The 27,468-nt window shown below is 61.8% G+C and overlaps 2 protein-coding genes across 4 annotated transcripts in view; one reads left to right on the forward strand and one right to left on the reverse strand.

The window, feature by feature from the left end:
- Positions 1-3,418, forward strand: part of Myl10 (myosin light chain 10) — a 56,382-nt gene extending 52,964 nt beyond the window's left edge. For 2 of the 3 annotated variants that reach the window (XM_060367900.1, XM_060367901.1), the window contains 2 exons: positions 253-331; positions 3,180-3,418. In XM_060367900.1, the coding sequence (XP_060223883.1) occupies positions 253-331; positions 3,180-3,402 (302 nt within the window). In that variant the 3' untranslated portion in view covers positions 3,403-3,418. Of the gene's footprint in view, positions 1-252; positions 332-3,050; positions 3,100-3,179 lie in introns of all 3 variants that reach the window. The other variant, XM_021651483.2, reaches the window with a different exon arrangement.
- A 4,639-nt stretch (positions 3,419-8,057) lies between these two features.
- LOC132648080 (fibrous sheath CABYR-binding protein-like) lies at positions 8,058-11,010 on the reverse strand. Its single transcript, XM_060368563.1, has 2 exons — positions 10,949-11,010; positions 8,058-10,875 (listed from the first exon to the last, which is right to left on the reverse strand). Exons 1-2 carry the CDS (start codon positions 11,008-11,010, stop codon positions 8,058-8,060), a joined length of 2,880 nt encoding a protein of 959 aa, XP_060224546.1.
- Between the last annotated feature and the right edge of the window lie 16,458 nt (positions 11,011-27,468).

Genomic DNA, 27,468 nt, shown 5'->3' on the forward strand with positions numbered 1-27,468 from the left:
GAGGGGCTGGGGTGTGGCTCAGTGGTCACCTGCCTAGAATCCCCCAGTGAGGGGCTGGGGTGTGGCTCAGTGGTCACCTGCCTAGAATCCCCCAGTGAGGGGCTGGGGTGTGGCTCAGTGGTCACCTGCCTAGAGTCCCCCAGTGAGGGGCTGGGTGTGGCTCAGTGGGAGTTGGAAACCTTCCCCTCCCTTACCGTCTTACCTTGTCCCTGCCACTCACCACCCTTTCCCGTCTACGTGTGCTGCCTGCAGGAACGGACCCGGAAGAGACCATTCTGCACGCCTTCAAGGTGTTTGACACCGAGGGAAAGGGCTTCGTCAAGGCTGACGTGTAAGTTCCAAGGACTGTAGCTGCGGTGTGCCGGGATGGTGTCAGCCCTGTTCCTCTCCCCTCAGAACTCAGCTGAGCAGGCGTAGCGTCCACCCGGCAGCTGGAGGCCCCTGCCCCAGACCAGCACAGTGCCCCTGGGACAAACTCCCTCCCTCCCAGGCCTCGTTGTCCCCCTGGTTCCCTATGTCTGCAAGTGGCTGGGCAGTGTGGCATGGGCCAAGGGATGCCCAAGGGATGTTAGAGATGGAGAGGTGTGGGTGGGCCTTGAAGGAGAAGCACAGAGTCGTCAATGTAGGGTGGGCGTGGCATTCTAGATGTGGGAAGGGAGAGGGTGGATCAGGGGGTAGTGTGTATTGGCTACTGAGGTGGCTGGGGAAGATGAAAACCTGGAGCCTGGAGGAGGAGGAGGGGGAGAGAAGGTAGAAAGGGAAGAGGAGAGGAAGGAGGACCAAGGGGAGGGGGAGGAGGGAGGAGGGACAGGGAGGGGGTTGAAGAAGAGAAGGAGGAAGAGGAGGAGGAAGAGGAGGAGGTGGAGGAGAAGAGGAGGAAGAGGAGAAGGAAGTTGAAGAGGAAAAGGAGGAGGAAGAGGAGGAAGAAGAGGGGAGGAGCTTATGGCCCATGGATATGAGGGGGTGGTGGAAAGGAAGGACTGTCCAGCAAAGATCCAGAAGCCAGGGCCAGTGGAACCCAGGGTTTAGAGAGATGGCGACATCCATGAGCAGCTTGGCTCGGGATGCCCTCGTGGGAGGCGGCTGTGGGCAGCTGTCCTGCAGGCCCTTGGGCTGGCATCACAGAGGTGGGTTCAGCCGTGGTGGCCTGTCCCACACACATGGGAACAGTTCCTAGGGAGAGCAGGAGGGACAAGAGCCAAAGTCAGGGCGCAGCAGCCAACACAGGTCCCTGGAAGCTGGGCCAACCTCCAAGATGGCTCCCCGGGTCCTCGCTGGAGCTTAGGTAGCCCTGGCTGGTGAGATGCCCCTTCCTCTGAGGGACAGGCTGGTAACCAGTGACAGCCGTTCTTTAGCGGTGGCTGATGGGTCTGGCCACCCATCGGAGCTTCCAGCTCTGGGCGGGGAGGGGGCAGATGGGACCTGATAGGTGCCGTCCAAGACTGTGAGTTGTGCTCCCTGGAGTGCGGAGGGGCCGCCAAAGCGCCAAGGGTACCTCAAGCTGAAACCCCATCCTCGGGGCCCTGTGACTCTTTGCTGAGTCCTGAGGACCTACTGTGGTACCAGGAGAAGGCCGGGCATGACACGGACCATCCCCTCTCTGGCTGCGGTGGGGGTGGGACTCATTTTGGGAATGGAAGGAATAGTCCCAGGCTGTGGGGACCTGGAAGACAGAGCTGCTGGCCAGACAGGCCACAGAAGCAGCTCTGGTTGAAACAGTCTATGCGAGTCCCCGGCTCTGGCACCCTGGAAACTGTGGCTGCCCCTTAGTAACAAACAGTGGAAAATGTGTGTCGCTCTAACCAGGGCCTGCACCGCTGGCGCCAGAGGACACCCTGAGCGCAGAGGCTTAGCTCTCTGACTTAATGCTTGCCCACAGCCGCCCCTCAAGGCCTGCAAACCCCTCGGCAGTGGCAAGGGATGTAAGTTATCATGCAGAGCTGGGTACAGGCCTCACCTCCAACACTGTTCTCCTGGATCCTAAGCAATCAGGCCCAGCCCTACCACAGCCCCCTCTAGATGGCTGGCAGGTCATGTGCCCGACCACGCCTTAGCTTCTCCCTGGAGAGAGGAGATTCTTATGAGAAATCAAGGTCTAAAGAGACCCATGAGAAGACTGGGCCACGACTTCCCATGATGTTCCTGTCCTTGAACAGCATGATGTAGTCTGGGAAATGCTGGAAGCTAAACACAAACAGCCAAAACCACAAGCTGGAAGAAGCATCAAGGAAAAGACAAGATGAAGGACAGGCTGGCCATTCTAGCTACTCCAGAAGCTGAGGCAGGAGATCCCAGACCAGCCTGAGCTTCATCGTGAGTTCAAGGCCAGCCTAGGAAACTTAGTGAGATGTCTCAAAACAGAAATCAAAGAGGACAGAGAGTAGAGCACTTGCTTAGAATGCCTACTGAGGAGCCGGGCTGTGGCTCAGTGGTAGAGCTCCTGCCTAGAATCCCCCAGTGAGGGGCTGGGGTTTGTCTCAGTGGTCACCTGCCTAGAATCCCCCAGTGAGGGGCTGGGGTGTGGCTCAGTGGTAGAGCCCCTGCCTAGAATCCCCCAGTGAGGGGCTGGGGTGTAGCTCAGTGGTCACCTGCCTAGAATCCCCCAGTGAGGGGCTGGGGTGTGGCTCAGTGGTAGAGCCCCTGCCTAGAATCCCCCAGTGAGGGGCTGGGGTGTGGCTCAGTGGTAGAGCCCCTGCCTAGAGTCCCCCAGTGAGGGGCTGGGGTGTGGCTCAGTGGTAGAGCCCCTGCCTAGAATCTCTCAGTGAGAGGCAGTAGAACGCCTTACGTGGCCCTGGGTTCCACCCCCAGACAGAAGACGTAGGAGCTCTTTCAGGAGCCTAAGGCTGATGGTTAGCACAGCATGGTGATCTCAGTGGCTTCCATGTCACGTTGGAGTCTCAAGATTATTCCGTTCTGTCCCCGGTTGTTGAGTATAGACTGTAAGAGAAGCAGTTAGGGCCCAAATAGCTGCTCTAGGCTGGTGGAGCCCCCTAGGAATCTCGGGTCCGAGAGGCCACGCTCCCAACACGATGGCTTCTCTCTCCCAACAGCATTAAGGAGAAGCTTATGACCCAGGCTGACCGGTTCAGTGAGGAGGAGGTGAGCAAGGGCTTTGGGGTCATTCCTGTGGGTCCCCTGTCCCCCCCCATTTAACCTGACCCTCTTGCTCCCACTCCCAGGTCAAGCAGATGTTTGCGGCTTTCCCGCCAGATGTGTGTGGCAACCTGGACTACAGGAATCTATGCTACGTCATCACGCATGGCGAGGAGAAGGACTAGGAGGCGCGCCTCACCTGCAGTCAGCCGAGGCCGGGTGGGGTGGGGTGGGGGCAGGGCTGTCCTGGCTGGCGCAGGCAGGGAAGTGGTCTCCATCACCCGCAGTCTTGGGCTGAAGTGGGAATAAATGACAGAGACGTTGTCTGGGGCATGTTTGCGTGGTTAGCGCTGTGGTTGGGAAGACACTAAACATTCCCCTGCTAGTTTTTCCAAAACGCTTGGTTCCCTTGCTCCGCTCAGCTGTTCCTGATGAGCTGGTGTTTAGGAGTAATGGACAGTTTTAATGCCCGTCTGGGTCCCAGGGCACTGCCTTCGCTGACGGGGCTTTTATTGAGCACCTAGCGTCTCCGAGTCGCCTGGACGAGACAGGGCTGTCCATGTGCAGCAATCGTGAGGACCGAACGAAGCTGGGTGGAGGGGGCAACGACAGGGCGAAATCTGGCAGGAGAAGCTGGGCCAAGAGGAGGAAAGGATTCTGGGAATTTAAAGGGTAGGCAGAGAGCTCTCCACTCGCACGCATGGCAGCAAAGATGGGCTAGGCAGGGCTACGGGGGAGCTCATCCTGATTAAAACCGTCTGCCCACAAAGACAGCACTGAGGATGTGGAAAGATCAGCAGGAGGACGGGAGAAGAGTCCGGGAACTCTTGACAAAGGTCCCACAGCCTGTGTGTGTCATACTTAAACCTGCACAGTGATGATGGAAAATATGAGTCACTTCAGTGTATGTGAGGGAGAGTGTACACACGGAGGGGTCAAAGGACATGGGGGGGGGGTTTCTCTCCTTCCACCATCAGGGTCCTGGGGATCAAACTAAGGTCTCAGGCTTGGGACCGAGTGCCTTTACCTCCTAAGCCATTTCACTGCCTTCCCATTTTTTTACTTTATTTTATTTTATTTTATTTTATTTTATTTTATTTTATTTTATTTTTTCTCCTGTAACAAGACATCTGAGAAAACAGCTTCAGAGAGGAAAGATTTGGCTCACACATTCAGAGTGTTCAGTCCAAGAAGATAGCGAGTTTGAGGACAGCCTGGGCTAGAGGATCCTATCTTCAAAAAAGGAAGCAACAGGAGAAGAAGAGAGGAGAGAGGGGGAAGGGAGGGAGAGCAAAGGAGAGACACATAAATAGTTGGACAGACAGACGTAGGAAGGAGGGACCCTTGGTGTTCTCACTCCTTAGGAGAGGGGTCAAGGGAGGACCCAGTGGCCTGCAGCTTGCGATCTGGGGTCAGGGAGCAGTTCTCAAGAGAAGAGTCCTTCCTCCCCTTCAGCCCTGGCTCCCCCTTGCTTTCTAAGATTGGCTTTCCTAGAAGTCAGGAACTGAGCCCTGTGTAGACTGCTGAGGACTTGTCAAACCTGTTTGTGTCCCAAACAAGACAGAGCCAAAGTTACAGGGAGTGGGAGCCTCAGGCGATCCCTGACACCCTTCCTTGCGATTCTGACAGGTAGGCCTGCCATCTTGCAAGGGCTCTGGCTCACTGGGGACACTGGGCAGCCAATGCAGATGTCAAAAGGGATTCTACGGGTTAAAGAGCAGGTTCATGTAGGAAGGGTACCTTCCTCACTCTTCATTCTTCTTATCCGCTTCTGAGCCTGAGTGCAGTGGAGATCAATAAAACCAGTGAAAACTGCATTGAGTTCTTGGGGCAAGACTCAGTGGTAGAGCCCCTGCCTGGAATCCCCCAGTGAGTGGCTGGGGTGTGGCTCAGTGGTAGAGCTCCTGCCTAGAATCCCCCAGTGAGGGGCTGGGGTGTGGCTCAGTGGTAGAGCACCTGCCTAGTATCGTGGGTTCAATCCTGGGTTCAATCCTCAGTTTTGCAAAACAATAACAACGGTTTAAGAACTTCTCTTCCTGCTGTCCCTCCCGCTTCCTCTGGATACAGAGCCTTTGCTGATGCTGCCTCCTCTCCCATGCTACTCCAACCTGGCTATGTGGTCTCAGCTCAGTGACACATGATTAAAGTCTCAGACAGCGATAGCCCAAGGTCCTTTCAGAACACCAGATACTTAAAAATATGTATCACCTCTGTGTGTGTGTGTGTGTGTGTGTGTGTGTGTGCATGCACGCGTGCACGCATGTGGAGGTTAGAGGACAATTTGGTTTGTTTTTTTTTTTTCTTCTCCTTCCCTGGGATAGAACAAGTTGTCAGGCTCCTCAGTGAGCTAACTACTGGCCCAGTGAGGTTTGGGCGGGGCTCTGCTCAGTGGCCTCTTGACTCCCGCTGTAGGCCTAGTGTAGGACAGCATCAGGTCTCCCCAACTCCAGGATGCACAGAGAACCAGCCTGAGGCCCCGTGACGGCTGCTGTACTGCTCTGTCCCCACGTGGCCAAAGCTGGCACTGCGTCCCTGTCCAGTCTTCTGATGCTTCAACAAGCCTACCTGCAGGTCCAGCCTTCAGTGGTCCCTCGGCCCCTTAGGGACTGGCGTGGCTCAGGGAGAAGCAAAGCCAAGACCAAGGCCATTTTTCTGTTTTTCTTATAAACTGGCTAAACTGGATCTCCTAGATTGCTTGGTGAACCCTGACCAGACCTGGTAAGTGACGGGTGCAACCCCCGACAGGCCTCTGGGCCCCCAGAGAGCTAGGGCAAAGGGTTGGCCCTGCCCCGGGCCTCAGCCCGCTCCGCCAACCAGCTGTATCTCATTGGGGATAATTAGCCCAGCCAGACGCCTGGCTCTAGGCCTCTCATTTTCCACTCAGGATCCATCTGCTGGGGGCCTTCGGACAGTGGTCCCAAGTATAAATCAGGAGGGCGGCAGTTAAGAGAGCGGGGCATTCTTTCCACCCGTGTGGCTGGCTGAATGGCCTCCGAGAGCAGATTCTGTCCTGGCACCCACTCAAGAATGGCCAAGGCCTTTGAAGGCCCTTCCAGGATGGACCCCAGGGGTCCGAAGCTGGCTGAGCAAGCAGGAATCTCTCGGGGAGCCTCTGCTGACCACAGGAGGGTGGGGCCTCTGAGGATAGACCTTGCCTGACACAGGCGCCACCATTATGGGGTTGCCATAGCAACTGTGGAGGACACTGTATCTCCCTGTATTGTGATGGTTCAGGAGATGGAGCCCAGAGTCCCTACAAGCTGGGCAATAAGTGCCCTGTCACTGAGGCACCAGCCCTCACTGGGGGTCCCAGGCCAGTAGCTTACCATTGAGCCACACCCAGCCTTCGCTGGGCACCCAGGAATGCTACCACCTCCTTCCCCTCTTTATTTATGTTTTCTGCGCCTAGGCTGTGTGATGAGGACCCATCTCAAAACAAACAAGTTCAACAGCCAAGTGAGTATAGGGCTAAGAGCAGATCTAGTCGTAGAACAGGTGTTAAGCCCACGGCTCACCGTTCCGAAAAGAAATAAAGGAAACAACACAGATGTATGTCCACAGGTTGGTGTTAGGAAATAACAAACAGATGGCTGGCTATTTAGTGAGGATTTTTTTTAAGTCATGAAAGTTACTGACCTAGGCCCTCTGTAGATAAATCACAGTCGTGGCTGTTCTTCACATGCGACTCCTAACAGCAGGAGCGGGGCCTTCTCTGGGACCCCTCCCCCTATTCGGCTGCCCCATCTAGCCTCAATAGGCGATGCGCCGAGTCTAACTGCAAACTGGTATGCCAAGGCTGGCTGACATCCGTGCGAGGCCTCACTTTTCTGAGGAGGAGTGGATGGGTGTGGGGAAAGGACTGGGAGGAGGGTGGGAGGGAAACTGCAGTCAGAATGTAAATTTAATTAATTAATTAATTAAAATAAAAAATCATGAAAGTGGAATGGGAATCATCGAGGTTTTGGCAGTGAGTTCTGGAGAACAGGTCCTGGAGAGACTATGTTAAAAGAGAACATTTTAGAATTTTCTGGGACATTGGTACCAGAACTCATATTTTCCCCACAGAATCAGCTCTTTAGTCTTGAGCCTTAATTTCTTTTTTTTAAGATTTATTTTATTTTAATTTATATGTATGTGTGCATGTTTGTGTGTGACGGTGGAGATGTGTATGCGCACATAAATGCAGTTCCCATAAAGGCCACAAGAGGGCTCTGTCTGATATGGATACTAAGAACTAAACTTGGGTCCCATGAAAGAGAAGTACACACTCACACTGAGTCATCGCTCCACCGTCCTGAGCTCAGTTTCTTTCGATAGTGAGGTTGGATCCTGAATCCCGTAGGGCCGGTTGAGCCAGGGATGTAGCTGCTTACAGACAGGTAGAAAGACAGACTCCGGGTCATGTGGAGTTTGGGTGTGGTACCAACGTGAGCTCAGAGGTGATCTTCTTGCAAACTAGACTTTCTGGTGACTTAAGCGCCCGCGCAGGACATGGAGAGGAGCATTTTACACAGGACACCTGGAGTCCTTCAACATGCACTGTCACACTTGCATCTCTGGCTCTCTCGGCATGGCCCCATGCTGGCCCTGGCTAGGACTGGGTGGAAGGGGCGGGGTCCACCTGAGGGGTGTGATAGGGTCCTGGCTTGTCTTCACGTCCTTGGTTGTATCAGCTGTGAGGCTTGATAGCCTTGGGGTGTGTAGGCTTCGAGCCTGGCTCAGTTGCCTCAGAACACGGGACTGTTGGTGTCCGGGTGAGACACGGCCTTTGCACAGCTCTGCCGCCCCTCAGACAGCGAAGTGGGGATTCTCAGCACCTCCTCGCCTCTCCACGGTCCAGGTGCAACCATGGAGCCGGGACAAAAGGGCACGCTCAGCGGGGCACACAGGCCGGGCACACTCAGCAGCCGGGGTCAGGGCACGCTCAGCGGGGCACACAGGCCGGGCACACTCAGCAGCCGGGGTCAGGGCACGCTCAGCGGGGCACACACAGGCCGGGCACACTCAGCAGCCGGGGTCAGGGCACGCTCAGCGGGGCACACAGGCCGGGCACACTCAGCAGCCGGGGTCAGGGCACGCTCAGCGGGGCACACAGGCCGGGCACACTCAGCAGCCGGGGTCAGGGCACGCTCAGCGGGGCACACAGGCCGGGCACGCTCAGCAGCCGGGGTCAGGGCACGCTCAGCGGGGCACACAGGCCGGGCACGCTCAGCAGCCGGGGTCAGGGCACGCTCAGCGGGGCACACAGGCCGGGCACGCTCAGCAGCCGGGGTCAGGGCACGCTCAGCGGGGCACACAGGCCGGGCACGCTCAGCAGCCGGGGTCAGGGCACGCTCAGCGGGGCACACAGGCCGGGCACGCTCAGCAGCCGGGGTCAGGGCACGCTCAGCGGGGCACACAGGCCGGGCACGCTCAGCAGCCGGGGTCAGGGCACGCTCAGCGGGGCACACAGGCCGGGCACGCTCAGCAGCCGGGGTCAGGGCACGCTCAGCGGGGCACACAGGCCGGGCACGCTCAGCAGCCGGGGTCAGGGCACGCTCAGCGGGGCACACAGGCCGGGCACGCTCAGCAGCCGGGGTCAGGGCACGCTCAGCGGGGCACACAGGCCGGGCACGCTCAGCAGCCGGGGTCAGGGCACGCTCAGCGGGGCACACAGGCCGGGCACGCTCAGCAGCCGGGGTCAGGGCACGCTCAGCGGGGCACACAGGCCGGGCACGCTCAGCAGCCGGGGTCAGGGCACGCTCAGCGGGGCACACAGGCCGGGCACGCTCAGCAGCCGGGGTCAGGGCACGCTCAGCGGGGCACACAGGCCGGGCACGCTCAGCAGCCGGGGTCAGGGCACGCTCAGCGGGGCACACAGGCCGGGCACGCTCAGCAGCCGGGGTCAGGGCACGCTCAGCGGGGCACACAGGCCGGGCACGCTCAGCAGCCGGGGTCAGGGCACGCTCAGCGGGGCACACAGGCCGGGCACGCTCAGCAGCCGGGGTCAGGGCACGCTCAGCGGGGCACACAGGCCGGGCACGCTCAGCAGCCGGGGTCAGGGCACGCTCAGCGGGGCACACAGGCCGGGCACGCTCAGCAGCCGGGGTCAGGGCACGCTCAGCGGGGCACACAGGCCGGGCACGCTCAGCAGCCGGGGTCAGGGCACGCTCAGCGGGGCACACAGGCCGGGCACGCTCAGCAGCCGGGGTCAGGGCACGCTCAGCGGGGCACACAGGCCGGGCACGCTCAGCGGGGCACACAGGCCGGGCACACTCAGCAGCCGGGGTCAGGGCACGCTCAGCGGGGCACACAGGCCGGGCACACTCAGCAGCCGGGGTCAGGGCACGCTCAGCGGGGCACACAGGCCGGGCACGCTCAGCAGCCGGGGTCAGGGCACGCTCAGCGGGGCACACAGGCCGGGCACGCTCAGCAGCCGGGGTCAGGGCACGCTCAGCGGGGCACACAGGCCGGGCACGCTCAGCAGCCGGGGTCAGGGCACGCTCAGCGGGGCACACAGGCCGGGCACGCTCAGCAGCCGGGGTCAGGGCACGCTCAGCGGGGCACACAGGCCGGGCAGCCGGGGTCAGGGCACGCTCAGCGGGGCACACAGGCCGGGCACGCTCAGCAGCCGGGGTCAGGGCACGCTCAGCGGGGCACACAGGCCGGGCACGCTCAGCAGCCGGGGTCAGGGCACGCTCAGCGGGGCACACAGGCCGGGCACGCTCAGCAGCCGGGGTCAGGGCACGCTCAGCGGGGCACACAGGCCGGGCACGCTCAGCAGCCGGGGTCAGGGCACGCTCAGCGGGGCACACAGGCCGGGCACGCTCAGCAGCCGGGGTCAGGGCACGCTCAGCGGGGCACACAGGCCGGGCACGCTCAGCAGCCGGGGTCAGGGCACGCTCAGCGGGGCACACAGGCCGGGCACGCTCAGCAGCCGGGGTCAGGGCACGCTCAGCGGGGCACACAGGCCGGGCACGCTCAGCAGCCGGGGTCAGGGCACGCTCAGCGGGGCACACAGGCCGGGCACGCTCAGCAGCCGGGGTCAGGGCACGCTCAGCGGGGCACACAGGCCGGGCACACTCGGCAGCCGGGGTCAGGGCACACTCGGCAGCCGGGGTCAGGGCACGCTCAGCGGGGCACACAGGCCGGGCACACTCAGCAGCCGGGGTCAGGGCACGCTCAGCGGGGCACACAGGCCGGGCACGCTCAGCAGCCGGGGTCAGGGCACACTCGGCAGCCGGGGTCAGGGCACGCTCAGCGGGGCACACAGGCCGGGCACGCTCAGCAGCCGGGGTCAGGGCACGCTCTGCGGGGCACACAGGCCGGGCACACTCAGCAGCCGGGGTCAGGGCACGCTCAGCGGGGCACATAGGCCGGGCACACTCGGCAGCCGGGGTCAGGGCACACTCGGCAGCCGGGGTCAGGGCACGCTCAGCGGGGCACACAGGCCGGGCACGCTCAGCAGCCGGGGTCAGGGCACGCTCAGCGGGGCACACAGGCCGGGCACGCTCAGCAGCCGGGGTCAGGGCACGCTCAGCGGGGCACACAGGCCGGGCACGCTCAGCAGCCGGGGTCAGGGCACGCTCAGCGGGGCACACAGGCCGGGCACGCTCAGCGGGGCACACAGGCCGGGCACGCTCAGCAGCCGGGGTCAGGGCACGCTCAGCGGGGCACACAGGCCGGGCACGCTCAGCAGCCGGGGTCAGGGCACGCTCAGCGGGGCACACAGGCCGGGCACGCTCAGCAGCCGGGGTCAGGGCACGCAGCCCCTCAGCCCGCGGCGGCTGGCCTCCCACGGTCCTACCCAAGACCTGTCATCCTGTGCCGGTGCTAATGCCTATGTCTGGGGAGGGTGGGGCGTTGGGACCCAGACTTGTTGGTGCCTTGGGGACCGGGATGGGAGCGGCGGGTGGGCAGGGGCGGGAGACAGGCCATGTGGAGCTAGCTGTATCCAGAGCCTAGCTTCAAAGCTGCTGCCTCCAGCTTCACTGGAATGTCCACCCACAGGGGTGGGGCGGCAAGTCTGGCTCCCATCAAACTTCAGAGAGTCACTGTCTCATCTGGGGACAGAGGAGCCGTGGGGCAGGGGCCAGAGGGGGCTGTGTGGCTGTGTGGCACGGGACAGAGCCAGGATGTCAGCCGGGCCTGTGAGGTAGGAAGCCGTCTTGACTCAGGCGGTATGGCCTGGAGGTCGCTGACAACCCTCTGTGTCCCTTCAGAGAGAAGGACGAGTGCCCCCCTGCCACCCATCCTCCCCCCTCGCGCACGCACGCCGACAGCAGTGTGGAGCTCACATTTGCGTTTGCGGCCCCACAGCGCCATCTGCTGCTGCCCTGCCGCCTCGCTGCTTCTGTTCCCCGACAGCGCAGGTCGGAAAGTAGAATCTTGAGGCCGGCAAGTCCACGTGGGTCGCAGCCGCCCCGGCTACCTCCAAGCCACAGGCTCAGCCACCCGGCTACCTCCAGGCCACAGGCTCAGCCGCCCAGCTACCGTGGATCACAGGCTCAGCCACCCGGCTACCTCCAGGCCACAGGCTCAGCCGCCCAGCTACCGTGGATCACAGGCTCAGCCGCCCGGCTACCTCCAGGCCACAGGCTCAGCCGCCCAGCTACCGTGGATCACAGGCTCAGCCGCCCGGCTACCGTGGATCACAGGCTCAGCCGCCCAGCTACCGTGGATCACAGGCTCAGCCACCCGGCTACCTCCAGGCCACAGGCTCAGCCGCCCAGCTACCGTGGATCACAGGCTCAGCCACCCGGCTACCTCCAGGCCACAGGCTCAGCCGCCCAGCTACCGTGGATCACAGGCTCAGCCACCCGGCTACCTCCAGGCCACAGGCTCAGCCGCCCAGCTACCGTGGATCACAGGCTCAGCCACCCGGCTACCTCCAGGCCACAGGCTCAGCCGCCCAGCTACTGTGGATCACAGGCTCAGCCGCCCGGCTACCGTGGATCACAGGCTCAGCCGCCTTCAGTTCCCTGTGAAAATGAAGAAGCAGCTGTGGGCGCCGTCAGCAAACCTTACCTTGCAAGCACAAGGACCTGGAACCCAAACCACATAAAGACCAGGCCTGGGACCTCGACCGCCTCGATGGCCAGACAGACAGGGGGCAGAGGAGTGTGCACAGACAGACAGACAGACAGGGGGCAGAGGAGTGTAGACAGACAGGGGCAGAGGGGTGTGGACAGACAGACAGACAGACAGGGGGCAGAGGAGTGTGCACAGACAGACAGACAGGGCAGAGGAGTGTGGACAGACAGACAGACAGGGGCAGAGGAGTGTAGACAGACAGAGACAGAGGGGTGTGGACAGACAGACAAGGGCAGAGAGGTGTGGACAGACAGCGGCTCACGTCACGACCACCGCCGGGAGACGAGTGTGCACGTGCCCAGTGCGCAGTGGCTGTGCGGCCCCTACACAGTTCAAGACCCAGGGATGGTGCTGGGCTCTTAGCGGGTGCTGCAGGTCGGTGAACACAGTGGGGCGCTCCACCGGCCGCACCACCCCTCACCGAGACACCATCCCTCACCACCCCTCACCACCCCTCACCACTCCTCACCACCCCTCACCGAGACACCATCCCTCACCACACCTCACCACCCCTCACCATCCCTCACCGAGACACCATCCCTCACCACCCCTCACCACCCCTCACCACCCCTCACCATCCCTCACCACCCCTCACCATCCCTCACCACCCCTCACCACCCCTCACCACCCCTCACCGAGACACGACCCTCATGTGAGTGTGCTCACGCCCGCACACGAGTCTGTGGAGCTCAGAGGATGACCCTGTGTCCTCGGGGGTCGCGCTCAGATCGCCAAGCGACATCCCTTTTTCCCGCCAGGCCCTGGCCAGCGATTTCCTTTGCGGGCCGAGAGGGGCCAGGAGGGGCTGGGTGTGCCCACACGCCCACACTCACACCGGTGTTTGCCGGCCAGCCCCGCCCTGGAGCCTGGAGCCTTTCTCGGTTCAGTCGCCAGGGACTCGCCGCTGTCCACGGCAGCTCGTACCTGCAGGCCGCTCGTGCACCGGGGGCTCCTGCAGGGACCCCCAGCCCGCTGCCCGCCTGTCCTCCTGCAGGGACCCCAGCCCGCTGCCCAGTCATCCTCCTGCAGGGACCCCAGCCTGCTGCCCGCTCGTCCTCCTGGAGCAACTGCCAGCCCCCTACCTGCTCATCCCCACCACAGCCAGCTGGGTCAGGGAGTGACTCGAACTCATCTCTAGACGTGCCCAGTGGCTGGCTCTTAGCTGGCGGAGACCAGAGCAGTGGCCTGTCCCCCACCCAGAGGGGTGGCTTGTCCCTACCTGGGCTCAGGGTCACCTTCCTTCCATAAGCACAAACACTGACGCAGCCCTGGGGCCTCAGGGACACCCCTCAACAGACATGGGGAGGCCCGATGGCTGGGAGGGACCAGGCACAGGGACCTGTGCCAGCCTTGTCGAGCTGAGTCTCACCATGTAGCCCAGGCTGGACCCAAACTCGCACTCCTGCCTGAGCCTGCTGAGTTCTGGGTTACAGGCCTGTGACTTCACCCTTGGCTTATTTCTGGCCATTTTAAAAACATGAAAGGCTCATAAAACCAACAAGATGGCAACCCTCTGAAAGACTCCTCGATATACGTGTGTGCGTGTGTTGAGACTTAAAGTCTCGTCTGGGGCCGCGGCTCAGCTGGTGGAGGGTTCGTCTGTTGTTTAACCAGCCCTGCAGCGCCCCTGGTCCCTTCACCAGCACCGCACACAGATGTGTGACCTCAGCCCTGAGGCAGGGGGATCAGGCGCTCTACGCCATCCTCAGTGAGTCCCCTGTGTGTTCAAGGCAGCGCGGGACGCAGGAGCCTCACATCGGGCCGGAGGGGTGGGTCCAGGGGCCTCCTGTGCTCGCTGCCCCCGTCACACATCTCCCGTCATGCGCGCTTGCTGCTCCTGTTGCACAGGCTGCTCCTTGCTGCTCCGGTCACGCGCGCCCGCTGCTCCCATGGAGGGGCCTCCGTTCCCAGCAGGCCCACCGGCGGCTCACAGCCACTCCTGCTGTGAGGGCCCAGCTCCCTCTCCTGGCCTCCGTGGCCCGGCACACACGTGTCTGTGCCCATGAATGGATGTGCACATGTATCAAATCAGTAAGGGCTTTCTCAAAAATTACTTTTTTTCAGAGAGGGTCTCATTGCGCAGCCCAGGCTGGCCTGAGCTCACGGTGCAGCCCAGGCTGGCCTGAGCTCACACTGCTGGCCTCGAGCTCACGGAGCAGCCCAGGCTGGCCTGAGCTCACGCTGTAGACCAGGCTGGCCTGAGCTCACACTGCTGGCCTCGAGCTCACGCTGCAGACCAGGCTGGCCTGAGCTCACAGCATGGCCCCTCCCCCAGTGCTGGGATGGATGTCGTGTGGAGAGCTGCTAGCTCAGGCTTGGGGAGCTGGACTTGCCCTCCGGAGGGCCTGGCAGATGCCGGCAGCAGGCCGTGGGAGCCCTCCCGCACACGCCAGCTCTGCTCTCTCGTCTGTGACCCGTCCCGGCTCCACCGGTGAGGGTTCGGTGGCCTAGACTCCCTCCCAGCCTCCCCGGCCCAGAGCCCGCCCACAGTGTTCAGCGACTGAGGGCATGCTCCGGTTCCCAGTTCTCCAAAGCACCCGGCCCGGAGCCGCCTCGGAGCCCCCAGGGAGCGGATGTTCCCCCAAGGCCTGCGCCCGAGGCTTACCTCAGAGACCAGGGGGAAAGCCTGTACCCCGGCCCGGGAGCCAGAGCGGGAGGTCCCCGAATAGACGCTGAGTCTCGGCCCAGCCAGAGGCCCTGCCTCGGAGAACAGGCCATGGCCTCCGGGGACAGTGCCGTGGCCTCCAGACTCGTGGACACTCATGTGCGCGCACACACACACACACACAGACACACACACATAAGAAAAACGCAGCTGTACAAAACATGGCAGGCTGGAGAGACGGCTCAGCAGTGAGGCGAGCTCTCGGCTCGGCTCCTCTGGGGGTTGGAGTTTAGGTCCCGGCGCCCATGCCAGGCAGCCCGTACCCATCCGAAGCTCCCGCTCCAGGTCCCACGGCCTCCTCCACTGTGCCTGCACCCCTGTGTGCACACTGCCGACACACACGCACACACACACACACACACACACACACGCATGTTTAGGAAGCCAGGTGGAGAGATTGTGTCGAACCGATGGGGACACTGGAGGTTATCTCTCTCACACTCATACACAGTCACACACAACTAAATCAAAATTTAAATGGTGGTGAAATCACACCTTTGGGAGGTACGGGCTCAGGCCAGGAGTTGGTGCCCTTGGAGCTGGCTCCGCTGCGCTTTTCCACGCCAGCCTTGCGCTCCTGCAGAGGCGCCGTGAGGGCACTCTCCGGGGAGGAGGCAGAGGCCAGCAGGGCCGGTCCGGACACTCGGGAATTCGGAGTCCGAGGCAGTACCAGAACTCACACTCCAGCTCAGGGTCAAGCTGAGTGTGAGCTGTGAGAAATGGCCTCCCACGGAGAAAGATCCCGAGCCTCCTGCTGGCGCTGGAAGTGTAGACAGGCAGGCGGACTTGCTTGCTTGTTTGTTTTCCAAAGAACGTCTGACTGCCGGCCCGTCCCTCTAGGTCGGCAGGCCACCGCGTGGCAGGTTGGCACTGTGGCTCTGGGTCCATAGTAGCCACCTGGCTTCACTTTGGGGGTGTGAGGATCTCCCAGGCTGGCCTCACACTCAGCCTGTCGCCAAGGATGGTCTTGAACTTCTGATGCTCCTGCCTTTGCCTGCCAAGTGCTGGGCTTAAAAGGCCACAGGGCACACACCTTCGGCCGCCGCACTCCCGGAGCAGAGGCAGGCGGATCTCTTCGAGTTCCAGGACAGTCTGACGTGCAGGGATGATTCTTGGACAGCCAGGGCTACACAGTGAAACCCTGCCTCCAAAAGACACCACACAACAAAAACAGAACAGCAGGCAAACGATGGAAGTGGGTCCTGCAGTGCGCTGGGCCCTGTCTCCACGCCCCACACTCAGGCACGCCCTGGGGTAGTTACTCCTGCGAGGCTGTGACGAGGTGCCCGAGGGGAACAACCTGTGGGCAGGGCATCACGGTGGCACCAGGGGCGCAGGGGAGGGCGGCTCATGGTGGGAAAAGCAGAGATAGGAAGGGACAGACGCCTGCTGAGACCAGCCCAGGGACCCCGTCCTCCAGCCAGATCCCACCCCCGTCAGAGCCTTAGAGAAAGGAGAGGCCCAGCTGCGGCCCGCGCCTGGGCACACAGCAGCACGCGCCGCCTGTGGGAGGGGAGGTCAGGTCCGTACCAGGAGTCTCCTCGCTGGGCCGGTTGGTGGGTGAACAGACGGAGAAGTGGGTGGGTGAATCAGTGGTGGACGATGGACAGAACATGATATAAGGCTGGATACGTGGGTGCGCACGGAGGTCAGAGGACAGAAGCCGTCCTCACTTCCGGTGTGGGACTTCTGACTAGAACCATCAGGCCTGGCCTCGCCTGGTCTCTGAGCCTGAGTCATCACCCAGACCTGCAGCTCACTGGCTGGCCAAGGTCCGAATCCTCCTGCCTCCGCTCCGGGGCTGAGGGTCGAGCAGGTACACGCTTCTCAGGTCGGCTCTGCACACTGGGCGCCGCGCAGCCCTCCTGTGTCCTCGGACTAGGCGGCGGCTCCCTGCCTCCTCACCCTGTGCCCTCTGGCTGTGAGCACGGCGGGCCACTGGGCGCTGGCCACTGGGCGCTGGGCGCACTGCAGAGCTCGGTCTCCAGGGCCCGCTCACAGCGATGGCCCGCACGTGGCTGCATCCCGCCTGCTCCAGGGAGGGGGCACCGCGCGGCTCAGGCCACAGTCCGGGGGACTCGGAGGCCGGGACGGGCAGGGCGCGTCTGCGGGGGCGGTGGTCCCCAGCCCCGTCATCCCCGGGAGCGCGCTGGCCACCCACGGCGGCCCACGTCCCGGGCTGGAGGCGCCGGAGCAGCGCGGTGGGCTCATTAGGCCGGGAGGGCGGCCCTCGGAGCAGCGGAGAAGAAAGGACTCAGAGGCCGGGATTGGGAAACAGGGCCGGGAGATAATGGAACAAGATTCCTATCTGAATAATTGCCTCTAATTGCTGCTAAGAGACACTCATTTTCCTTTGAAGCTCCCGGGGCCCCCGGGGCGGCTCGGGACGTGCCAAGCTGGCGGCCCGTCTAGCCGGATCGGCCCGGCGCCGCCTGCGGGGCTGGCACGGGGCGCGCGGGGGCGGGCAGCCGGTTCCGCCCGGGCGGGAGGCGGCTCAGCTGCCGGGATGGGGAGCGCGGGGCCTGCACCGCGGGATGTGCACCACGTCACGCGCCGGTGCCCCGCGCGCCCTGCCCCGCGGGATGTGATTCGTGCGCCCTGCCCTGCGCGATGTGATCCACACGCCCGTGCCCCGCGCTCCCGTGTCCCGCGCGCCCTGCCCTGCGCGATGTGATCCACACGCCCGTGCCCCGCGCTCCCGAGCACCTCGCGCCCTGCACCAGGCGCCCGGTTTCCCCTCCCTGTCTGAGATGGGCACAGCACTCGGACCCTGGGCTCTACTTTGCTGGGTGCTTTGCTGGTTCTGCTGGGCGCCCCCCTCCCGTTTCCTGCCCATCACTAGGTCGAGGCCGATGTGACAGAGGCCAGCAGTGTCCACCTGCCCACAGCCCTCCGGGCGCCTCCGGGGACTCCGTGGTGACACCCACTGTTCAGAGGAGGGAGCTGAGGCGCTCGGAGCAGGACTGGACCCGAGGGGCGCCTCGGGCGGCAGCGTCCCCGTCCAGGCCCTCCCGCAGCCCTCGCCTGAGAGGCGGGCTGGTTGCCGGCGGGGGCTCCCTGCGTCCCTCCCCTAAGAGCGGTTCCATTCTGGCCGGGCCTGAAGAGCAGAACGAATTTGTTCCTAGTTACTCCCCGCAGAACGCTGACTGATTTTTTTAAGGAGTCATTTTTATGTGGACGTTTCTTTCAGGTTTTTTTTTTTTTCCCCAAACATCTATGTCCAGGAAGCTGAAGGGCTGTCCTGCCTTAGGGTCCCTGCTCCTCGAAACTTTGAACAAGGCCAGAGGCCTGCCTGGAGGAGGTGGCTCCTGCTGGTGACTGTGGCTTCCCAAGAGCCATTTTCTCCTCCATCCTGCACTGACCTCTCCACACTTGTCTCCAGAACTTGCTGGCCCGGCACTGTCTCCGTCTCTGTACAATTTCTCCGCTCTGCTGTGAATGCTGTCCAGTGAACTCCTAGTCATCCTTCAATACCCAGGCCCAGTGCATGTCCACCTGTCCTGTCTGTACCTCCTGTGCTTAACCTCAGCTTACGAAGTGATTCCTGGGACCTGTTCTCCCCCTCCCCTGACCAGGTAAACGCGACAAGAAACTAACAGAAGAGAGAAGATGAGCCTTCTCCGTCGAAAGCCAGGCATGTTGTTCACGTCTGTGTTTTCTGGCCTCCTTGGAGGACGAGATGGAGGGACAGAATTCCACACTAACAGTCTCAGCTCTCATCCTTAGGGTGGGAGAGGAGATCCAAGGACAGTCCCTGTACCCCAGAACTGACTCACAGATCCTGCCAGGAGCCAGAGTGCCAGGGCAGCGCTGCCCCAGGCACAGCATCGGCCCCTCTGGCTCACACCCCTCCATCCCTACCTCACCCACGGAGCTCTTGTAGCCTGAGGAGGATGGGAGGAACCCAGGCCTGTTTTACAGATAGGTAAGCTGAGGTCCAGATAAGCCTGGTCTCTGTGATCTGGTTTTCCCAACGTGGCAAAGTGCTGCTGTGAGTTCTCACTACTCTGATGGGCTCCTTGTAACTGACCAGGAGCCAAAATGAGTCCTCCTGGGAGGGGAAGGGGAGGGAAGGGCCGGGGAGGGGAAGGAAGAAGAGAGGAAAGGAGGGGAGGGAGGGGAGGGGAGGAGAAGAAGGGGAGATAGGAAGGAAACCTGTGCTCAGGTTTTGGTCCTTGTCTGGCTACTGATTTAGCTGGTGGCCTTGAGTCCACCCTTTACATACCTCAGCCTCAGATCACCCACCTGTAAGATCGGATTGGGGTCCTGGAGGGAGTGAGGGGCTGGGGTGTGGCTCAGTGGTAGAGCCCCTGCCTAGAATCCCCCAATGAGGGGCTGGGTGTGGCTCAGTGGTCACCTGCCTAGAGTCCCCCAGTGAGGGGCTGGGGTGTGGCTCAGTGGTCACCTGCCTAGAGTCCCCCAGTGAGGGGCTGGGGTGTGGTTCAGTGGTCACCTGCCTAGAGTCCCCCAGTGAGGGGCTGAGTGTGGCTCAGTGGTAGAGCCCCTGCCTAGAATCCCCCAGTGAGGGGCTGGGTGTGGCTCAGTGGTAGAGCCCCTGCCTAGAATCCCCCAGTGAGGGGCTGGGGTGTGGCTCAGTGGTAGAGCCCCTGCCTAGAGTCCCCCAGTGAGGGGCTGGGGTGTGGCTCAGTGGTCACCTGCCTAGAGTCCCCCAGTGAGGGGCTGGGTGTGGCTCAGTGGTAGAGCCCCTGCCTAGCAAGTGCAAGGTGCTAAGTTCAGTCCCCAGCACCTGAGGGGAAAGTCGCACATTGCCACCCAGCTGTGTGGCCTGTGTAAACTGATGTGGGGCTTCAGCTGTTGAGAACGGCTCTGGAAAGTCCTAAGACTGCAGACATTGCCCACCCCCGACCTGCTGGCAGGATGCAGGGTCAGCCACATGATGGACAGCGCTGGGGACAGGAAGACTGTGTGTGTGTGTGTGTGTGTGTGTGTGCAGCTGTCCCATGACGCACTGCTGAGTGATGGGTGGCAGGTAGGAGCCCTTCGGGAGTGTGGGGGAGAAGGTGGAGATGGCGCCTGATTTACAGGCGCTGGGAGGGAGAGGCAGGCAAGATTTGTGGACACGCAAGTGACTTGTTGGAGCCGCGTTCATTATCCATCGCAGGCGTCTGTGGCTTTAGTTATGTATTTATGGCTCTCCGAGCCATCCTGTCTCGAAGAAAAACCATCCACGGCGATGCATCTACGGAGAGGGCTGAGCCAGACTGAGGATCACAGCTCCCTGTGGTCTCCCAGGGACCCTGGGTTCCGTGTTCCAAAGCAGACATTGACCAATGGCTCTGGCCCTGTCCTGCCCATGAGCCTGGGTGCAGACGGGCCTGCTCACTGGGGTTGCCAGCCCCTGCTGTGCCAGGAGCAGGTAAGGCGGGGGTGGGGTGGGGGTGGGGGATGGGTTTCGCTCCTCCTCCCTCCTTTCCCCTCCCTCCTCCTGATTTCCTTCTTCCCTCTCTCCCTCCTTCCTTTCTTCCTTTCCTCCCTCCCTCCTTCCTCCCTCCCTCCCTTCTTCCTTCCTCCCTCCCTCCTTCCTTCCTCCCTCCCTCCCTCCTTCCTTCCCTCCCTCCCTCCCTCCTTCCTTCCTCCCTCCCTCCCTCCTTCCTTCCCTCCCTCCCTCCCTCCTTCCTTTCTTCCTTCTCTCTTTACCGTTTGTCTCTCTTTTCTTCTCTCCCCTCCCCATCTTCTCCCCCCTCTCCCCTCTCTATTTTTTTGGGGGATGGGGTGGGAAGACAGGGTCTCTCTGTGTAGCCCTGGCTGTCCTGGACTCACTCTGTAGACCAGGCTGGCCTCAAACTCTCAGAGCTCCGCCTGCCTCTGCCTCCCCTGGTGCTGGGATCACAGGCGTCGCCTCCACTCCTCCGACCCTTATTCTTTCTGAGACAGGGTCTCATGTATCCCAGGGTGGCCTCACATTCACCACGTGACTGACGTTGGCTTTGAACTCTTGATGCTCCTTTGTGCACCTTCAGAGTGCTGGGGTCCCAGGCATATCAGCCCATTCTGGGGGGACTCAGCGGCCGCCTGTGTTCTCTCCAGGCTGTGCCATGCCCAGCCCCTCCTGAAGAGAGTCTGGTTATGCAGACCAGGCTGGCCTTGAACTCTCGATCCTTCCACCTCGGCCTCCAGGGATGACTGACAGGTGTGCACCCCATCTCTCAGCTGTCTCCTACAAGCTGTGTGCTGGCCCAGGACCGTCCTCTGCACACAGGCGGGCAGACGGCAGCCCTTTGCAGACTGCTGGCTCTCTCCGCCTCCATCCCCCCGTGCTGAAATCAGCGACGCACAAGACGGCGCACGCTCAGCGCCCACCACAGAGCCTGGCATGCGGTAGACCCCGTAATAGTTCCTGTTCCATTATCCCAGCCATTACCCGGGCATCTAGGCCATGTTTGGCACAACCTGGCCACCACACAAGGTGGATTTTGGCTGGAGCCCCACTCGGCAGAAGACAGACGTTTCTCTGTGTGCCCAGATTCCAGCCAGGCAGATCCTGGCCAGGCTCACAGTCAGCCGGCGGCTTTGACCTGAGCTTGGTGCACTTGGCAGCAGGAGCTGATGTTTTGCCAGCGCACACTAGGGCAGCCTTTGCTTTTCCCTTTGTGTGTGTGTGTGTGCCACACGCATACGTGTTTGCATGCCCTGTGCAGTGAGTGAGTCTGTGGCCTGCATGCTGTCTACCTTGGCTTTGTTTGCCCCGCCCCCACGGGGGGGGGGTCCATTTTTTAAGCAGTTCTGACAATATTCACCTCTCCCCTAACTCCTCCCTGGCCTGGAGCTCACCAAGTAGGCTGTCTGGCCAGTGAACCCCAGGAATCCCTGCCCCCTCCTCCTCGTGCCAGGACTGCGGGCCAACCATGCTGGGCTGAAACCTTTAAAATCACATTTATTTACTTACTGCGTGTGCGCTCACACACGTGTGCCCAGCCCACCTGCGGAGGTCAGAGGGCAACCTCTGCTCCTGGGGGGCAGCAAGGCCTTTCCCGATGAGCGGCTTGCAGGCTGCTCTTTGTGTCTTGATTTCCTCCTCAGTTGACCCCCTCGGTCTGCAGAGAGCTGCTCTGCGCTCCAGGCTTTGTTTTTCATTGTTCTGCAGGAAAGACAGGGAGACGTGGACACACCAGACACAGAAGCCAGTGGTCAGAGTGTGCACCCTAGTGTGCTCACGCCCTGGTACGTGGCTGTTCACAGATTCCAAATGCTCCCTCCCTCCCTCCCTCCCTCCCTCCCTCCCTCCCTTTCCTCCCTCCCTTCCTTTCCTCCCTCTCTCCCTTCCTTCCCTTCCTTCCTCCCTCTCTCCTTTCTATCCACTTCTCCTCCCTCCCTTTCTTCTTTCCTTCCCTTCCTCCCTCCCTTCCTCCCCTCCTTCCTCCCTCCCTCCTTTTCTTCCTTCTTCTCTTCCTCCCTCCCTTCCTCCCTTCCTTCCCTTCCTCCCTCCCTCCTTCCTTTCCTTCCTTCTTCTCTTCCTCCCTCTCTTCCTCCCTTCCTTCCCTTCCTTCCTCCCTCCCTTCCTCCCTTCCTTCCCTTCCTCCCTCCCTCCCTTTCCTTCCTTCTTCTCTTCCTTCCTCCCTTCCTCCCTTCCTTCCTCCCTTCCTCCCTCTCTTCCTCCCTTCCTTCCCTTCCTTCCTCCCTCCCTTCCTCCCTTCCTTCCCTTCCTCCCTCCCTCCCTCCTTTCCTTCCTTCTTCTCTTCCTCCCTCCCTTCCTCCCTTCCTTCCTCCCTTCCTCCCTCTCTTCCTCCTTTCCTTCCCTTCCTTCCTCCCTTCCTCCCTTCCTTCCCTTCCTCCCTCCCTCCCTCCTTTCCTTCCTTCTTCTCTTCCTCCCTCCCTTCCTCCCTTCCTTCCCTCCCTCCCTTCCTCCCTCCCTCCCTTTTTTCCTTCCCAGCCTCGGGTCTTTCTGGATGCCCAGTGTCAGAATAGTAACAGCTGAGCCCTTCCCCTTCCCAGTCCTCCTGTCACTCCCTCCTCTTGCTGTGGGTTTGGCACACAGTATTCTTGAGTTCGCAGCTCACGCAGCTTCTCCTGCGAGTGTGCTCCAGGGCCCAGTGCTGAGCGACAGCAGCTACAGGCAGCGTGTGAGTGTGGTCACGGCCGACTTCCAGGAGGACAGAGGGCCACCTCAGAATCCACGCCTTTGCAAAGCCAGTGAGAACACGGACATAAATGGTCAGAATCAATCTTCTCAGAACTCTGTAAACCAGCTAAAACCTTTCAGGAAATCAAGTGTTTCTGCTGTTACTGTGGTTTGTTTGGTTTCGTTTCCTGAGACAGGTCTCACTCCATTGCTGGCCATCCTGCAGCTCACTACGTAGACCAGGCTGGCCTTGAACTCACAGAGAGGCCCCCGCCTCTGCCTCCTGCGAGCTGGGATTAAAGGCGTGTGCCCCGCCTAGAGTCTCGTTTTAAAGGCCTGTGGAGGGCTGGGGAAAGGTTCGCGTGGGAGCACGAGAACGGACGTCCTATCCCCTGTACCGGCAGCAGCTGGTGATGGTGGTGATCCCCGCTCGGGAGGAGGGTCCTCAGAACGAGCTGGCCAGCCTCGTCAGCTAGCTGCCGGCTCACGGGGGAGGCTCTGCTTCAGCAGGCAAGGGGGAGAGCAATCGAAGGCTGGAGGGACGGCTCAGAGTTTAAGACCCCGGTTGCTCTTCCTGGGGCCCCGAGTTCAATTCCCAGCACCCACACAGTGGCTCACGGCCGTCTACAGTGAGATCTGGCGCCCTCTGCTGGCTGGAAGGCCACAAGCAGGCAGAGCGCTGTATACAGGGTAAAGAAATAAATCTTAAAAAAGAAAAAAGACACCAGTGTCATGCTCTTAGGCGCACAGTGATGTAAGACGTCTGTAGTTGAGTCACAGTGTGGTCACCGCTTTCATGGGTTGTGTGTGTGTTTTCGCGTGTGTGTTCATGTCCGTATGCATGTGTGTAGAGGTCAGAGGTCAGTGCTGGGTTTCCTCGGCCGACTCTCCGCCTTGTCTTCTAGGCCTCTCCCTGACCTGGGGCTCACCATTCCGCTAGCCTGGTTGGCCTGGGCGCAGGGGTCCTCCAGCCCGAACCCACTGAGCACTCCATTTCAGGTGTGCTCTGCCTCACCTAGATACGTATGTTTTTCACATGGGTCCACGGAATCCATGTGTGCCCAGCAGGACTCTGCCCATTGAGCCACCCCACAGCCGGCTTGTGCTGGTTTTCACTTCTTCCACACTTGGGCACAGGCCTAGAAGCCAATTTTCACACCAACGGCCTTGAGAGCAGTTCCCAGGCCAGAGGCCACCGGGAAGAGCAAAGGCTCCACGCTTCCAGAACGCGCTGTGGAAGGTCCGGAAGGCCCCGTCCGTGAGGAAGGCCTGCCCCGTCCGTGAGGAAGGCCTGCCCCGTCCGTGAGGAAAGCCCCGTCCGTGAGGACCGCCTGCCCCGTCCGTGAGGAAGGCCTGCCCCGTCCGTGAGGAAGGCCCCGTCCGTGAGGACCGCCTGCCCCGTCCGTGAGGAAGGCCCCGTCCGTGAGGAAGGCCTGCCCCGTCCGTGAGGAAGGCCTGCCCCGTCCGTGAGGACGGCCTGCCCCGTCCGTGAGGAAGGCCCCGTCCGTGAGGAAGGCCTGCCCCGTCCGTGAGGAAGGCCCCGTCCGTGAGGAAGGCCCCGTCCGTGAGGAAGGCCTGCCCCGTCCGTGAGGAAGGCCCCGTCCGTGAGGAAGGCCTGCCCCGTCCGTGAGGAAGGCCCCGTCCGTGAGGAAGGCCTGCCCCGTCCGTGAGGAAGGCCCCGTCCGTGAGGAAGGCCTGCCCCGTCCGTGAGGAAGGCCTGCCCCGTCCGTGAGGAAGGCCCCGTCCGTGAGGAAGGCCTGCCCCGTCCGTGAGGAAGGCCTGCCCCGTCCGTGAGGAAGGCCCCGTCCGTGAGGAAGGCCTGCCCCGTCCGTGAGGAAGGCCCCGTCCGTGAGGAAGGCCTGCCCCGTCCGTGAGGACGGCCTGCCCCGTCCGTGAGGAAGGCCCCGTCCGTGAGGAAGGCCTGCCCCGTCCGTGAGGAAGGCCCCGTCCGTGAGGAAGGCCTGCCCCGTCCGTGAGGAAGGCCCCGTCCGTGAGGAAGGCCTGCCCCGTCCGTGAGGAAGGCCTGCCCCGTCCGTGAGGAAGGCCCCGTCCGTGAGGAAGGCCCCGTCCGTGAGGAAGGCCTGCCCCGTCCGTGAGGAAGGCCCCGTCCGTGAGGAAGGCCTGCCCCATCCGTGAGGAAGGCCCCGTCCGTGAGGACGCCTGCCCGGCTCGGCTCGCTGGCCATGGCCTGCCCGGCTCGGCTCGCTGGCCGCCGGTTAGCGTGCAGCTTCTGGCAGAAGCCAGGGTGAGGAGAGGCTAGACCAGCCCTGGAACGGAGGCGGTGGTGGCTGCCGAGAGCCCGCGCGCTGCCAGGCCCCCAGGGTCGGGGCTCGCCCGGAGCCGAGCCTCAGGGGGGCTGCCCGCCGCTCTAGCCGCTTTCTCTGTTGTCTGTCAGTGCTCGAAAGATAAAGTCATCTGGGAAGACGGAGCCACAGTCGGAGGAGGCGACCAGGCAGCCTGGGCGAGGCTGCTGCGGGCGAGGCTGTTTCCAGAAGAACGAGTGACATGGGGGGCGGAGCCCACCGTGGGCGCTGTGAGGAGGAGGCGCGAGGAGGCTTGAGGTGTGAGGAGGCGTGAGGAGGCGTGAGGAGGCGTGAGGAGGCGTGAGGTATGAGGGGCTGTGAGGTGTGAGGAGGTATGAGGGGCTGTGAGGTGTGAGGAGGCATGAGGAGGTGTGAGGAGGCGTGAGGAGGCGTGAGGAGGCGTGAGGAGGTGTGAGGAGGCGTGAGGTATGAGGGGCTGTGAGGTGTGAGGAGGTATGAGGGGCTGTGAGGTGTGAGGAGGCATGAGGAGGCGTGAGGAGGTATGAGGGGCTGTGAGGTGTGAGGAGGCGTGAGGAGGCGTGAGGAGGTATGAGGGGCTGTGAGGTGTGAGGAGGCATGAGGAGGTGTGAGGAGGCGTGAGGAGGCGTGAGGAGGCGTGAGGAGGTGTGAGGAGGCGTGAGGTATGAGGGGCTGTGAGGTGTGAGGAGGTATGAGGGGCTGTGAGGTGTGAGGAGGCATGAGGAGGCGTGAGGAGGTATGAGGGGCTGTGAGGTGTGAGGAGGCATGAGGAGGCGTGAGGAGGTATGAGGGGCTGTGAGGTGTGAGGAGGCATGAGGAGGCGTGAGGAGGCGTGAGGAGGCGTGAGGAGGTGTGAGGAGGCGTGAGGTATGAGGGGCTGTGAGGTGTGAGGAGGTATGAGGGGCTGTGAGGTGTGAGGAGGCATGAGGAGGCGTGAGGAGGTATGAGGGGCTGTGAGGTGTGAGGAGGCGTGAGGAGGCGTGAGGAGGTATGAGGGGCTGTGAGGTGTGAGGAGGCATGAGGAGGCGTGAGGAGGTATGAGGGGCTGTGAGGTGTGAGGAGGTGTGAGTAGGTGTGAGGAGGCCTGAGGAGGCCTGAGGAGGCCTGAGGAGGCCTGAGGAGGCCTGAGGAGGCGTGAGGAGCAGCCAGGAAGCAGGTTCCTCCAGGGTCTGCTTCAGCTCCAGCTCCCTGCCAGGAGTCTGGGCCTTGGCTTCCCCTGAGGGCGGACTGTGACCCGTGAGCTGAGGTTAACCCTTTCCTCTCCAGGCTGCCTTTGGCCACGGGAGGTGGCTCAGCGGTTAGCACTTCCTGCTCCTGCACAGGACCCGAGAGCAGGCCCCAGAACCACACAAGTGCAGGCTCTGGCTCAGCAGCCCCTCCTGGGACTGCTTGTTTGTTTGTTTAAGTTGCTTTTTATTTCTTTGAGGAGCAGTGTCCCTGCCCTGGTCCCCCAGAGGGAAACAACAAAAGCCACTCAGGGAGGCTCTGCTTTGGCTCACAGTTCCGAGGGCGACAGTCGCCTGGCTCCTGGGAGTGCAGGGAGGGAAGGGGCCTGGGCTCCTGGCTGCCGCTCCTGTGACACCAGCGGAGAGCTCACAGCAGTAGGCCAGGGGGTAGGGAGCTGCTCCCGGCCAGTGCACAGGCCCTCAGCAGCCACACGCAGGAGCCTGCAGCGACCCGACCCCAGCCACAGCAGAGCGCTGCCTGCAGCTGGGAACACAGATGCACACAGAACCACGCGCAGGGCTCAGGCTCCAGGTCTTCCCAGCGCCCACCTGGCAGTTTATAACTGCCGGCAACCCCGGTTCCAGGGAACCTGGCGCCCTCCTCTGGCATCCCCAGGCACCTGCACACACTGTGCACACTCATGAACGCATGACACGTGTGCACATGAGTAAAAACAAGTATTTTACAAATAAAAAATTCACACAAGTGTGTAAGTCACAGCACTGTTCATAATAGTCCCAAGGAGGAAGGAGGCGGGGTCTTGCTGGCCGGTGAATCAGACAAACACTCCGTGGCACAGCCACACAGCAGACTTTCCTCAGCCAGGAAAAAGAGTGATTACTTCATACATCCTGAAACACAGCTAAACGTGCTAACTGGAGGTCCGCGGTGGAGCTCCTGTCGCTGGAAAAGCGTAATTTAAAACGTTTTGAAGCACGCTAACGGGAGCCAGGTACAAAGCCCACACTTCGTGTGATCCTATTTACATGAAATGTCTGAAACCCCCAAGTCCGCAGGGACAAAAAGGGCATCAGCAGCTGCAGGGAACG

Source organism: Meriones unguiculatus, chromosome 15 (assembly GCF_030254825.1).
Source record: "Meriones unguiculatus strain TT.TT164.6M chromosome 15, Bangor_MerUng_6.1, whole genome shotgun sequence".
In the NCBI taxonomy this organism is placed as follows: Eukaryota; Metazoa; Chordata; class Mammalia; order Rodentia; family Muridae; genus Meriones; species Meriones unguiculatus.

Excerpts from the sequence above, each read along its gene's own strand:
- LOC132648080 (XM_060368563.1), bottom strand. The coding sequence starts at position 11,010 with ATGGCCTGTCTCCCGCCCCTGCCCACCCGCCGCTCCCATCCCGGTCCC. Across the intron at positions 10,876-10,948 it reads GGTCCCCAAGGCACCAACAA|GACCGTGGGAGGCCAGCCGC; the intron begins GTCTGGGTCCCA and ends GGTCTTGGGTAG.